This window comes from Dioscorea cayenensis, chromosome 12, assembly GCF_009730915.1.
Source record: "Dioscorea cayenensis subsp. rotundata cultivar TDr96_F1 chromosome 12, TDr96_F1_v2_PseudoChromosome.rev07_lg8_w22 25.fasta, whole genome shotgun sequence".
Taxonomy (NCBI): domain Eukaryota; kingdom Viridiplantae; phylum Streptophyta; class Magnoliopsida; order Dioscoreales; family Dioscoreaceae; genus Dioscorea; species Dioscorea cayenensis.
In genome coordinates, this window is record NC_052482.1 from 15,911,727 (window position 1) to 15,927,336 (window position 15,610).

At 33.7% G+C, this 15,610-nt stretch overlaps 1 protein-coding gene across 2 annotated transcripts; it reads right to left on the minus strand.

Annotated features, from left to right (window-relative positions):
* Nucleotides 1–4,212: 4,212 nt before the first annotated feature.
* On the minus strand, nucleotides 4,213–15,207 carry LOC120274158 (uncharacterized protein At2g37660, chloroplastic). 2 transcript variants are annotated; one of them, XM_039280919.1, is made up of 9 exons: nucleotides 14,884–15,207; nucleotides 10,656–10,768; nucleotides 10,089–10,142; nucleotides 9,924–10,004; nucleotides 9,304–9,452; nucleotides 6,781–6,867; nucleotides 6,565–6,662; nucleotides 5,328–5,437; nucleotides 4,213–4,460 (listed from the first exon to the last, which is right to left on the minus strand). In XM_039280919.1, exons 1-9 carry the CDS (start codon nucleotides 15,155–15,157, stop codon nucleotides 4,395–4,397), a joined length of 1,032 nt encoding a protein of 343 aa, XP_039136853.1. In that variant the 5' UTR covers nucleotides 15,158–15,207; the 3' UTR covers nucleotides 4,213–4,394. The 2 variants fall into 2 exon arrangements, with proteins under 2 accessions (XP_039136853.1, XP_039136854.1); XM_039280920.1 differs by having other exon boundaries at nucleotides 4,215–4,460; nucleotides 9,304–9,409; nucleotides 9,920–10,004.
* Nucleotides 15,208–15,610: the final 403 nt, after the last annotated feature.

Below are 15,610 nucleotides of genomic sequence, written 5' to 3' on the forward strand. Positions count from 1 at the left end.
ACCTCTATCTTAGCTGAATAATTCTGTTCTTGTTCAGGTTTCTTGCTCTTTCTATGCAATTTGCGTTCAATTTTAGGATCTCTTTCAACCCAGGTCAAAGGGTTCCCTTGGGTCCTTCAACCAATTAGGAACACTTGAGCTTTGTTACTTTAGCCATTCGCTTTTTTCATTGTTTTTGTCTATTTCACCCTTTCTTTCTCTTCCATCATTCTTAGTTGTTTTCTTTTATTAATTGCAACTACAGGTTATGACCTGAGAGAACCCTTCGACATTAATTGAAGGAGTTCCTAAAAGTGAACATAAATTGCATAGAATGGGCAAGGAACTTGAACAAGAACAAAATTATTCAGCTGAAATAAAGGTCGAAGAATTTGAAAATATAGTAGAACAAAAATGAGCAGCAAAGGACCCTATCGGATTTTGCAAGACTTGCAGCTCATAGTACACAATTGAGTAGTTTTAGGCCATCCATTGCGGCTCAAAATTTTGAGCTCAAGCTGGCATTTATCCAGATGGTTCAATAGTCCGCACAATTAAATGGGTTGGCTGATGAAGACCCAAACAATCACATTAAGAATTTTCTTAAGATGTGCAACATGCTCAAAATTAACGGAGTTACCAATGATGCCATACAATTGAGAACCTTCCCATTTTCTCTTAAAGGGAGAGCCAAGTAATGGCTCCAATCATTATTGAGAGCATCTATTATGACATGGGAGAAGATGGTAGAATCCTTTCTCACAATATATTTTCCTCCTGTGAAAGCAGCGAAGCTCCGAAATGAGATTTCCTTTTATGTGCAGTCCAACTTAGAATCTCTTTACAAGACTTGGGAATAGTTTAAATGCTTTTTCCATCAACACAGATTTCCCAAGTGGATGATTGTGCATACATTCTATAATAGGTTGAATCTGAGTACAAGAGAATTGTTAAACGCTGCCATAGGAGGTACTTTGGGAAGCAAGACTTTGGAAAATGCCCCGCAGCTCATTGAAAAAATAACCATGAATAGTTATTAGTGGAACACTCAAGGCAAGAAGAAAGTGGTCAGTCTTCATGAGATTAATGTAGTTACATCATTAGCAGCCTAGGTGGAGGCATTTAATAAGAAGCTAGATGCATCAACTTCTCGAATAATGGCTGTAATGATGAATTATGATGGTTGTGGAGGGGGCATAGCCCAGCAGATTGCCCTATTTCTATTGATTTTTCAGCACTTATTGAGCAGGTGGATTATGTGGGGAAGCGATGAGAGGTCAAGCAACCCCTATAACAGGCAACCCCTATAAAGCAATGAGAGGTGAACCATCCAAATTTTTCATAGAGTAACCAAGGGCAGCAAAAGCCAGCTGCTCCACCAGGTTTTCAACAACCACAACAACCGAATTTGGAAAATAGAGTTTCAAAATTGGACAAAGAGTTAGCCAAGTTTATTTAGTCCTTCGACATAAGATTTCAGAATGTAGAAGCAACATTTCGCAATCATACAACTTCCATGTACAATTTGGAGAACCAAGTCAGACAAATAGTGAAGACATTGGCGGAGAGACCACAAGGAAGTTTGCCTAATAACACTGAAACAAATCCGAGGTAGCAAGTAAAGGCGATCACTTTGAAGAGTGATCGAGAGGTTGAAAGTAAACTCCCAGGTTAAAGTGCTCTACTTAGTCACTGTGGATTCGACAACTCTACTCACATACTATTACTTGATAACCCGCACACTTGCAGAGTAGTGTGGGTCAGCATGACACAACATATTATAACATTTCAACTTTGCTTATCTGAAAGAGAAACAATAATGCAAACCAAAAAAAATGGTCTAAAGGAAATGAAATAATGCTTGAATATATATTTATATGATAAATTGTGATTACAAAGCAAACTTTGATACATCTATGGAATTCTTGTTCTTTAATCAGGAAGAAATGAACTTGTACAAACAAAGGTTATTAATCGGGATTTTGGCTCCTTTTAGGCATGGTAAAACTTAAATGGGACATATTCACTCTAAAGCATTTCGTAGGAGAAATATTTCATAATGGCATGCTCTTATTCCTCAGCATAGAACATGATGATGTTCCAAAGTTTTTTGGGCCAAAACTCAGAGAAATTATCAGAAGTTATTTCAAAGGAAATTCTTTTGAAGCCCATATAATATCTAAGATCCCAAGGTTTCAAGGGAATAACTATCTGCCTGCTACACATCACATCTTGTTAAGCAGAAGCACACCTCATTGGCTATACTATGGGAATCCATATGATTTTACAAAAATAGACGAAACTCAGACATATTCAGAATATTTTGTAAATGTCAAAGGACCTGATGATGAGTGGGAATTATTGGGAGAAACCCAATTGGTAAAGGTATGTGTCCTTAATGGAGTGGCTATTAGGTGCAGAAGCTACTCTAAGATTCCAGGAAGAAAAGTAGAAGGATCAGGAGTAGCTACTACTGGAAGAAGAAATAGGTTGTACCCTCCAGACGAATCAGATGAAGATATGGGAGAAAATGATGAAAACTAAGCTTTATACTGTACAAGTACAATAATGTGTGTTAAAATAATGAGCATGAGTAGTGTGCTATTGTGTAAGATTCTGAGGTTGCTTCTTCTATATAAGAAGGACTCTTCGTTTGTAAGAGATCATTGAAGATCTCAGTTGTAAGGTTTCAGTTGTAAGGATTGCTTGGTTCCAGTAAATCCCAATTTCCCTTATTATCTACTTTCTCTATTTTCTCTTTGCAAATCCAGAAGAAGTAAGCTGCTGAAGTCCTCTCCATACTTAAGCTCTCCTCATATAGCCACTCTTCTAGCACCTCTGAATTAAAGAGAAGGTTAACTTCTGGTAAGCTTCTTCTTATTATTTTTAATCTTCTCTTTAATTATGGAATGGGAACCACTCCCACCTTTTGTTGTATAACCTCATTTGATATGCTGCAAAGGGATGAACAGTTTGCTTTTAAAAGGAGTTGGACTCCTTTCACAAAGTAATCCCACACCCCTCAAAATCGGTGGCATTGAGTAATCCCCTTCATGGAAAAGACCATTTTGCCCTTTATTTATAATTTTTTCCCAAAACCTGTTTTTCTTTTCTCTCTTAGTTTACTCTCCATCTCTTCTGAGACCCTAACCCCGTTGTTTTTCTTTTCTCTCTTAGTTTACTCTCCATCTCTTCTGAGACCCTAACCCCCGTAATCCTCTCTATCAAGATCTGGTGATGATTGTCTAAAGCCAACCTGGATTGCAATCCATAAGTGTTGTTCCTTTGGTTTGGTTTATTATTCTTTTTGAGCATATTATGTAACCCACCATTTACTTCCTTGCAGTCAAAAAGCTAGGTTGTTTCCAGCTTTTTGAAGTCTCACATATCTAGATCTATTGAAGTGTGGTTGATTAATAAGGAGGTAAGCCTTGTTTGTATTTGTAATGTTGAAGAGCTGGGTTGTTGAAGAGTTGGGTTGTATTGATTTGTTTGAGATATTTGTAAGTTCTAAGGGAGATATGAATAATTTGCTTATGTATTATTATATTTTTAAATCATAATGAATTTATTATGCTTATCTGTTTGCTATTTTATTTATGTTTTATTGAGGTGAATGGAATCAGATAAATAAAATATTTTTTTAATAATAATATGTGTTTTCCATTTAAATTTAATTATTTCTCCTAATTTAAAATTTAAAATGAATGGTTTAATTTAAGTATCTAACAACAAAATTTGATGATTAATAGTTTTCAACATTAGATTAATAATAATAGTTAATATGAATAATTTAATTTAAATATAAATTATCGTAATAGGAGTGAGTAGTGATGTATGTAAAATATTTAAATATCTACATAATTATAAACATTAAATTATTTGAGTAATTATCTATGTAAATATTTAGTTATAAATTACCTGTATCATATATTATGGTGTGTGATCTAATTTAAATATTAGATAAAATAAAATATGTAGTTTAAAAAATTAATTAGAATATAATAATTACAATTAATATTTTATTTAAATATTTAATTATGACAATTATAATGAAATATAATTCACTATTTAATATATTAATTTAATTTATCCATATGAAGGATATGAAAATCATGTTACCTCATTTTTCTTTTTTTTATTCCCAATGTTCATTCCCTGTATTCAAACATTATTTTTATTCTATTCTCTTTTTTATTCCTATCCCCATCCTTTTTCTATTCTTTTCTTTTTTTATTTCCATTCTTATTCCGTGATCCAAATAAAGTTTTCATGCAACATCTTTTATACAGAAATCATTTATAAACAACAAATTCATCGAAAAAAAAAAAGCCAAGTGTGGAGTAATGAAGGTACTTACATAAGATCAATGAAGTGACAACCAAAATATATATCAAGACAAAGCCAGAGTACATCTAATTAACTGTAGCAGCTTTAAAAAGCTCCTTCCATTTCTCCGGGTCACTTCCAGGTCCTTCACCCTGTTGAAAATCAAATGGCTTGTTACGCTGCATGTTGCAAAAAATCATGATATTTTGATTAATTGGTTTGGAAAATAACTTCAAAAGCATCTACAAATATAAATATCATGTTCATTCTTCCTTAGTCAACCAACTCATAGAACAGTTTGCAAAAGAATTTCTGTCGAAAAGATAAAGAGTATGAGTTCAAGGCACAATGGTGCCAAAAGAACAGAAAACAAACACAAAATGTTCATCCTTCCGGCAAGTATATGGCAGAGAGATTCAAACATAATAAAGTGTTACATATTGTATGATGATTAGTGATCTACCCTTTCCATTACAGAGTAACAGCTGATTACGACGGAGATCAGATAGTTAATGTGGATCAGGATCACAAGAATACTCTAAAAAATTGCAAATGTATTTTACAACACTTTTTGACGGAAATATTTTACCACTGTCATATGATCAGGTAAAAATTAATATTAAAATTTTCATATCCTACAGGCACCCATAGAACGATAGAACAAAGTAGAATAAGGTGGCTTTAGTTGCAAACATTTGGCACAGAGAAAAGAGAACATTAAAATTAATTGTTACAAATCAGGGTTTGAGAAATATGTGTCGGAAAATGGCACAGGCTTAGAAGCAGGTGGTAGAGAACCAACTTAGGAGACAGGAATATGGCACAAAGGCATGAAACAGATTGTGTTTGTGGTGTGGGATTGTGGGATGAGATTGAGAAGTAACCAAATCTGTGATCTATAGAACAAGTAATGGCTTGTTAATCAGCGTCACAGTCTCTGCTTGGACATTCTAATATGAAAATAAAAAAGTTTTCTATTATGTAAAATCATGTTTTTCAAGATCCATATCAGCATTTACCTCAACTGAGTTGATTTCATATATTTGTCCTTCTGCAAAGTCAATGTCCAAAGCTTGTATGCAAGCTTCTGCTACAACAAGTCTACTGACCTCTCCCACAAGTTTGTCTCCTATAACAAACAATAGAATATAATGTTATAGTGAGAGAAAAATTATGAGCAAAGGGAGGAGGATAAGAACCATGTATCCTTGTACAGAATAACACACTTAGCCTGTGTCTGAAGTTCTAAGAGCAACAGAAACATACAAAGACATAAAAGTACCATCATATATGAGATTTACTCAATTCAAGTTAATACAATAGGAGAAGAGGCAGCTTGAGTTTATTGATAAACCACTTCTATTCCCATAAATAGATACACACATGCACAGGGAAACAATCCATGAAACAGAATGCTGATATATCATTGTTTATAGAATATTGATGTAAAGGGAAAGAGCATAGTGGTACTAGTAGGTCAATTCTTCTCCATAAATGATAATCACACAAGATTTCATACAAAGTATACAAGTCATACAACAAAAATGGCTGAGTTTGATAGCCTAACATGATGTTGATTTCACATTGTTAACAGTAAAAACTGTCAAGGAGAACCAGGAATGATGGCACCTTTAACATAGCCAAGAATTCACTGATATGAGATAGAATTAATTGGAATGGCATTCCATTCCAGGATATTGTCCACATGGTATAAACAAAAAGATAAGACAGTTATGTTTGGCAGTGGAGCTACTCTAAGCTAACTTCCTTGCTTTTTTGTTCCTCTTCTCCATATATACACATTCAGGTCTTCCTCATTATCCTCGTGGAATTTGGGGTGATTGAAGATACAAAGAAGGTGGAGGAGACCAAGTATATGAAAAGGAACAACAAAAGGAAAAAGGGAAGAAAATGAAGAGGTGATGCATGTCATTAAAATTGCTCTAGCTGAGGAACAGATTCAATGTGGCATCTCAAATTATTCTGTTCATGAGCAGACCAAACATGAGCATACATTTTCCATTAATTTCTTCCAATTTTAGACTTGATTACTCAAAAAAGGCGGTCCAAGAATTTTATACAAGAATGTATCACATGTATATACTGAACCTTTATGAGCTGAAGTCAAGACCACTTTGTGTTCTGTACATTATTTCCAATTTAGTAAATATACTAGACTGAGAAGCATACTACCTGCAGACTATAGAGTAACTTAAAAACGACGAGTCTTAATTAAGAGGATAATCTTAACATTACCTTGACCAATAATGACTGCACGCCGTTCTCCTGAAGTTGCCTTAAGTAGTGTATTTAGATCATATGATGTGTATGGCCCATCAGTCAATCTTCCAGCCCTGAAAACCAAAGTGCTCATAAGAATGAAACAGCAATGCCTAGTTGCATATAGCAAGAAACTTTTCAGGAATAAATTAAGAAGACACGCTCACATCTCTAAGATATACGAAATAAAACCTGATTATGGTGAAAGGTAGGCCAGAATTGTGAACAAAATCCTCCCCCATCTTCTTAAACTTAAGAACCCCAAAGAGATTCATGATACTGAAAGAGAATAATCAACCAAATTAGAAAGCATATGCAAATTTCATCTGTTATAATCATATCAATATAAATGCCATATTGGAATGCAAGTTAGGGACAAATTATATTGACTAAAATTAATCTATATCAAATGGTTTAGAGTATATAAGCAATATAGGAACATTACTAATGTGTAGTCAAGCATACAAAGCTCATAGATCAGGGTTCAATGTTAAGAATGAGAAGAAACTCTTGTAAAGATAATAGAAAGAAACCATGCCCGACATATTCTGGAAAAAAGATATAAAATCTGCACAAATGACCAGCATTTTGTATAAAGCACACTAAATTACTTTAAACACTGGCTTTGTAGTGAGAAATGAGTGGTAGACGAACACATCTTATTTTAAGCATCCAAATGGTGGACAAAACTATAGCAGAAATCTTGGCAAAAGCCTAATTTGTTGTATGACAGCATGACAGAGGTTCTTTCGAAACATAAAATGACAAAAGCAACTCCAATGAGACATCTTGATTAATCTAACCCAGTGTGAACTATAAAATCACACAGAAGGGCTGAAGACAGATGAAAATTTGGCAGACTTAATTTAAAAATATTGAGAAAGTCAGCACTGTCAATTTTAATATATTGAGAAAGTAAGCCCCACAATGATATTCAAAGATAAGGCCAAAAGATGACCACCACTCAATTGGCATGATCAGACTAGAAATTTATAGTAGGAAATGATAATCTATATGCATTGAATTATCCCTTGCTGGATTGGCCTCAGAATTAAGGAGGCAATAGTGACATTGTTATACTAGGAAAATATTGACACTGTTTTACCCAGTCATTTTTGTCTTCAGGTTGGAAAAATAACATCATTTTTAGAACTCAATTTCATCATATGATGTCCACAACCTGAATTAGAAATTATTTCCCAAAAAGGCTTGAAGAAATCTGTAGGGTGACTTCATTTGCCATATCAAGGTGTTTTATATCATTGAAGGTAAAGAAGAAACACTCTTTAAAATTCATTTTGTTCATAATTCCATTATTCTTCTAAATCAATGAGCACCATTGCCTACTAGTGATCTTATGTGTTCACTCACCTTTAAGTTTCACTCTCACCGAATTGCAGATAGACCAATATTCACGTGAAGAGTATCATGGAACTTCCTACCCACTTTGATGTAGATGGAATAGCAATGCACATTAACATCATATTTTGTAAGATTTAGTCAGCATTTTTTATTATTAGAGGTCCTTAATTTTGAAACATAAAAGAAAGGGTCCCACATTGGCTTTGATTTTATTGTCATTTCATATAATGGAACAAGTTTAAAGTAAGACTTGTTCCATTGCAGAAGTTAAGAGTATCATTTTGGTTAACATGGACCATTGAGTTTCTGTGTTCTCACGAACTGCTCAGTGACATGTATCTGTCTTCCTTCCCCCCTTTTCTCATATTCTTTCACACTAGAATGAAATTTAGCCAAACAATCCAAAAATCCTTAAGATGACATCACATCAATTTTTGCACTGCTGCTTATTTCCAACAAAATACATTCTCATTATATGTTACGCCACAATTTTGAGGAGGCCATCAAAGTAATCACATTAATAATGCATAGGACAGTTTTGCAATGTACATTTATTTGTATGTAGCACGCCACTGATTTTATCAACATATCGGATTTCAATTTGAACATGAAATCTTCAGCTATGGAAAGAAAAAGGTAAGAAGAAAAATAACTGAAAATCAAAACAGACATGCTTCATGGAAAAAGGCATTAATTATCTAATCAGAAACATCTTATTAGAGCTTTGTCTGCCAAAAAGTAGGGAGATTTGCCAGCAAGTAGGCTGATTATGGCATTCAGAAAAGAAAAAAAAAATCGAAATCTCTACACAAATTTGGACATCTAAAGAAACATGATCAATTTCTCAAGAAGGTATAAATAAAAACTACAAAATCTACATCTCATGTCAATGTGAAGCACTAGTTAAATGCATATACAATTCAATGAACATGTTTCGAGTCATGTTCAGTCTGGCTTTTTGTAAATTAGTGTCTTCTACTATTCTACAAATCAGTTACTGAGTACATATCCACCAGTGAATATAAAATTGTCAGTTAGCCATTCAGTTCAATGAGTCAGCAATAATGCATATTACATAAGTTTGAAAAATTACATACGGTCTTCAATAATGAGAATTACACCAAGCAGGCCAATGATAACTAAACTATTAAGAACCATTTATACACAAGCACTTGCAAAATGGGCAACTTATCACAATTGTTAAAAATATTTGCATTGAGCAGATGCCCGTTGACACAACATGGTCATCTCAGAAATTTCATTAAAGATGGTAACTTTGGATATCCTGACCAAATTGGATATAAACAAATAAATGTTCAATATAGAAAAATTTACTTTCTTGAGCAAACATACCTCCATGGAAGCTCATTGAATTTCGTAACTCCAACTGATGAGACAAGAACAAATCTATCAAGCGTTGAAGGCAATGCCAAAACAAGATTCCTGACGCCGTCCCAATCTTCAAATGGCATAGTGAGATAATTGAAAGAAATGACTTGCACCTACTATATTATAACCCATATTTTGAACAAAATGAAAGGGCCTTCAAGATTAAAAACATTTAGACGTCCTATTGTAGAAGAACCAATTGTGAATCAAAATAGGAAGATAACATAATGATGCTTCTTCTGAGTGCATAAGGAAGTTATCACAAACAATAAACTGCATTGATAAAGAGAAACGTTTGTCATCATAGTTTGAAGCAGGAGCAAAAGCTTGTCAGAAGCAAGAAAGCACGTCAAAACACATGGACCTTAATTCAACTGCCAAGGACAAACCAAAAGAACTACAAAAATGATTTAATAGAAGTCAGTATTGTATCATTCAGATCATGGAAAGCTTAACTTTGTTAAGTATTCTATTCAAATGAAAACATTAAGAACAGTTGGTACGATGAAGTTTAATACACACAGGCAATGATGAACAAATTAATGAAAGTATAAGGTAAATAGCTAAGCATAATGCATACCTACTCTTTCAGGTGTGTTGTCTCCATCCCAGCGTCTCGAAGGAAAGGCAGTAGTCCCGGTACAGCAAATTACATGGGTAACTCCCTGTGAAGAGGGAAAAGAAGATGCAAAAACTAGTAAACTATCCCCTAAACTAAGAAAATATCAAGAAGACAGCATTTTACATACCTCAAATTTAGCGGGATCTAAGTCACTGGGATTCCTTGTGTCTCCTTTCCATACCTATCCACTTAAAAACTTTTGACATGATCATCAATGGAAAGTAGATTCAAGGAAATAGAGCTTCAATGTCAAATAAATATGGTTAGAAAAAGTGCAAAAGCAATTCAGAAGATGCACAAGCAATCTACAATATTCATACTAAAAATCTAGTGGATTGGATGAAGAATTTATTTGCTGCAACAATCATTAAAGCATTATTTAGGAATGAGTTCATGAAGACTAGAAATGGATATAACATTTTCTTGAGGTACACATTCCTCCAATAATGATATTTAAGATAGGTTGAGAATCAAATTACTAGCAAGTATGCAGTTGTAATTTTCAGGATTGTGAGTGAAACTATACAAAATCAAACAGGCATCTTGAGATTGAGCCAGATGAATCCTAATATGAGGACAAGATTGATCATACCCCTATTGTAAAGGTCATAAGGAAATACTGAACCAAACAGACAAAAAAATATAGCATGAGAAGAAAAAGGGACAAATAAAGAAAAAAGTTAGTAAATAATACCTCTAGTTTACTCTTATCTTGCACACCAAACAATTGTATTGCTTTTGTAGGATCTCTAAGCAACAACCGCGACTTGATGTTTCTGTTTAAAAGAGCGGCTACCACTAACTGCCCTGGGGAAAAAACAATTGACTTAAACAATTAACTTGCAAAGAATTAGGTTCTCTTAAAACTGGTAGGTCGTCTTACGCTTATAAGATTAAGGCACAACAGACATTAAAGCACACGAGGAAATGCGCACAGCAACAGCTTACACATCTGCGTGTCTCAGTCCTGTGCTTGAGGTAGTGAGACATTGAATAATGTGTTTTGCTCTTTGAGGAAAGGATAAAAGACAAATCTAAGCAAAAAATGTTGAATCATAATTCTGTCTTAGTCATTAACTTCACATGGATAAGGTCAAATCTACAAATCGCTTTCTCAACTTAAGTTCCTACCTTGAAGAGCTAGTTGATGTATTCCACAGAGTGCTTTAGCAGCATCTTATTAAATAACCTTTTGAGAGTAAACAATAATGCATTAAATTGGTCACTATACCTACTAAAATTTTGGTAATTTTCCTCAATGAATGTGGAATGAAACTTTATTATATTGACATCCTAGTTGATAAAGCTTTGAGTAAGACCATGATGGTCCAATCATATAGTTTTGGTCATTTGATTGGATGATTTATATTGTCATGCCATCAGAATTATGTTTGGAAAGATAGCAAATTGGGCTACTATTAGAGTCTTATCGGAACCTTATAGAAACTTTTCTCATTATAGGACCCCTTCAAGGAGTTTGACTAGGTGTTCAAGATTTGGTTTTGGAGTCGGCCATGTAAGATAATCCACATATAATTAATTATGAAGTTTCAAGTACTTATAATTTGATTATGAAAATAATTGGATTATTTTCCTAAAAAAGGAATCACATAATTTGTCCTTTCTTAGTTGTTTTGAGTATGCTATCTGCTTGAACTCTGAATTCTAAATTTTTGGAATATTATTTTGGTATATTTGTTGTATTTTTCAAAGTAAAAATTCACAATTGTACTTCATGTAGTTACTATATATGCTCAATTTTTAGAATTTTATTTTAGTATATTTGTTGTATTTTTAAAGTAAAAATTCACAATTGCACTTCATGTAGTTATTGACGTTTGACTTGTAGACATACCAGCATTTATAATTTTTGACGCAAAAAGTAATTTAATTTATCTTACTTAGTATCTAAATTAACTATGCTCTCACCTAGCCAACAGAGGTACAACAAGAACTATGTCGACATGAACGTCTAGAAATGAAACTAGCTTCGCGTTGAGCAGTTGGTGAAATAATAACAAGTTTTGTATTCTTACTTGAGCCACTGGGATAACACTAGTGGTAACTCCGCATTTTGTCTCTTATCACGAGTTAAATGATGATAGTTGCAAATTTGGGAGACATATAGATTTTGGGAAACAATTCTAACTGGATATACATATACAATCTGATTTTTTAATATTCTAATACTCAATCAGCTTGGTTATGATATATATATATATATGCTCTGATTTTTTACAATATTCAGATATAAATTCTTGAAAACTATATTTTGATGAAATAACTTGTGACATATTTATTTGATCATTGAACTATTACCTTCCTTACACCATGTTTAATGTTTAGTGGATTGCTTACTAGACAATAGTAATTAGTCAAGTGGCTAGCTGAGCAATGGTTCATTGAGTAGCACCATGTTCACTTGGTGTAGTCCAAAGTCTGTTAGTTTGTCAGACCTTTTATATTTGGATTAAATTTTTTACTATTGTGGGATGTTTTACTTGATGACGTGCTGTTATAAGGTTTTAGTGAATGTTTCAATTTTGGAGGATTTGGATGATATGTTTATTGGTGTTGTAATTGTTTTAAATTATATTGTTGGTTTTTTGTGCTTAGGTGCATGAAACATGTTGTAAAGCCTTGCATGCTTACAAGGTGCACGCCACGCGGGCAAGCAGTGATTTGTCACATGCCAACCTCGTGGTTTCTGATACGAGGTATGACAAATTTTAGTGGTATTAGACACTAAGTTGAATTGTCAATCTCGAGGATCTTAGCGATGTAGAGAATTGATTTAGCCAAGAAATTGGTCCAGTTACATATTATAGTATGACTCGAAATTTGTCGTGTTATTAATTAAGTTCTTAAAATTGTGTTTTGAAATTGATTATTAACCATGATTGTTAATGCATTAATCTCCTCATGAGAACACCAATAGAAGTTTGAATGAATTGATTGGTCAGTCATCATATCATGTAATTCCGATTATGATTTGTAGCCTCTCTATTTATAGAGGGCAATTCTTCTCAATAAAGTTATCTCAATCTCATTATGTATCCATCTTGATATGAAGGGCTAAAAAGGTATGAAAACTCACAAATTGAATAACACAAACATTTTAATCATCAAATCTTCCTCCAATGAAAAAATTATTGGAACTAGGACAAGCTAGGCCACTACCAAAGCTAGGCCATACCCACATTCCTACACAACCAAACCTAAGTCAAAACAGTTTCTCTTGCAAAGATAGTTCCACATCGGGTACTTAAAAACTGCTGCATATTTATATATGCTTATTGCCATGCTCTCTTGAATATCTCATTTGGGCTCTTGGTGGGTTGGCCTTTTTATACCACATCCACATGCACACATACCGTATCGGCTGGCAAGCAGAGGCAGCACGTGTGGTGGTCCCACCTCACTGGCAGCCTATTTTTACTTTGTTTTATTTTTTTCTTTATCGTTGCTTATATCGCAACGGCTAATTGTATAGCCATTGGATACTTATACTCCAACAAATATTTTTTGGACCATTGGATGACAAACCCCAACCCCCCTTGTATATACACCCTTGATTTCTCTAGTTAACAATAATCTTGTCATGAGTCTCTATTTTCATTGAAAACCCTAGAAACCACAGGCTTCTCCATTGCTCATATCTCGTTCTTTTTTTCCTTGCTTGGGTCGACACTTGCACAAGCTCCTTGCTGAGACATGATAGGCACACCTAGGTGTACCCTAACAACTAAAAGGACACTGAAAATTCTTGCACAACTGAAGAGACAATGGAAATTCATGTATAAAATAGGCAAAATCAGTTTTAAGGCAGTGTTTTAACTTGCCAAATCTTTGGCTTGGAAGTTCTAACTCGAATTTATTATTTAATTAGGATTTATTGCATGCTATCAGCAGTAGAAGATCCAACATCTGAGACCGATTTCCTTCTCGATTGTGCATGCTGAAATCACTGTTCTCATGAGTTTTGGCTCACCAATTACTTGTATAATCATTGAAATTTCTGCCATATTCCCCTCTCAAAACTATTATTGAATCAATTCTGAAATCAATGTTAAGCACTATTGCAACCTTTGTTGAAGCAATTCTGGAATTACTGTTAATCACTATTTGAACACTGTTACCTTGTTCTAACATTACAGTTAAGTCTTACATTCATTCTTGAATTACTGTTACTCATTCTCATTCTGAAATTACTATTAACAAATTAATGAAATCATTGCTGAACTACTGAGCTGATTATTTCTTCTATAATTTACTTGTTTTAAAGCATTCCTACTTGTTTTAAACCCCTCTTAGGTCATTGTTTAACTCGTCTAACCCAGGCTTCGAAGGTTTCACTCATATTTATTGTTCTAATTAGGATTTCATTCATGCTATAATCAGTATATGATCCAGAAAAGAGGGTGAAAAAAAATGATTTGTAACCATCAGAACAAGGGTACAGGCAATTGGGCTAAGATCAAGTTCAGCAATCCAGAGATGCCCTAAATAAGAGGTTTGGTGATGAATAGCTGACCAAGAACCGAGGCAAGAGACCAAACTTTAAATGCTATACTGGAAAATGTTACTTTAAATTAACACCATTTTTTCTTACACATCAACATCAAATGTTTCTTAACTAATAGCTAATCTTGTTCACAACCACTTTGAAAAACTTCACTAACATTAGACTTTCCAGAATCCTAGTGAAACCCTCATCAGTCAGCATAAACAAATATTAAAAATTGAATTATAAACTAACCTATCTTCATCAATTTCAGCACATCACATAATCATCAAAATTTTTCTACCCCAAAATTGATGTGCACAAATACAACAAGAACAAAACAAAATACAAAAGCACAAACTAAAAGCAGGACAATTGGAGGAAGAAAGAAAGAAAGAAAGAAAATGAGAGCACATACCAACACCACCACTCCCACCAACAACAAGAACAGTCTTTGAAGAAGGAGGAGAAGCGTCTGAATCCAGCACTGGTGATTGGGTCTGTTCTTCTTTCACACAGAGAGCAACAAGCCTTCTCGCATTGCAGAAGCTTGGAAGAATCGAACGGGCAAAGGCTGAAAGTCTGGGTGGTTGGAGAAGAAGAGATGGTGGGCATGATTGAATGCTCTTGTGGGATTTCTCAGTTAAAAAGGAGAAGTGATAAAGAGAGAAAGACCAGGGAGTAAGAGCCATTCTGAGAAGTAGAGGAAACAAGCAGCTTCGGAAACTCACGGATACAAAGCTACAAGCCTTCCTTCAACCAATGGATATATAAATATATTTATTTATATATTTATATTTTGTGGATATATATATATATATGCATAATAATATGGAAAACCATAAAGCAATAAAAATTATAAAATGCAGTAAATCTAAACAATTTTATTTTTTACTTGTATATACCCTTTAAAAAAATGAAATTAATTTATAAAAAAATTAATTAAACATATACATGGTAAAGTTTCTTCTTTCATATATTTATATATATCCGGAAAATTTGAGATCCGTTTATGTACTTAATTCATGTCCTCTTGAAGTTGCTTGTGACTTTTTTGTTTTTTTGTACAAAGCCATTTTTAATTGCTTTAGGGGAAATTTTTTTTTCTTTTTTACAAAGATGATAAACATGATTAAAGATACAAA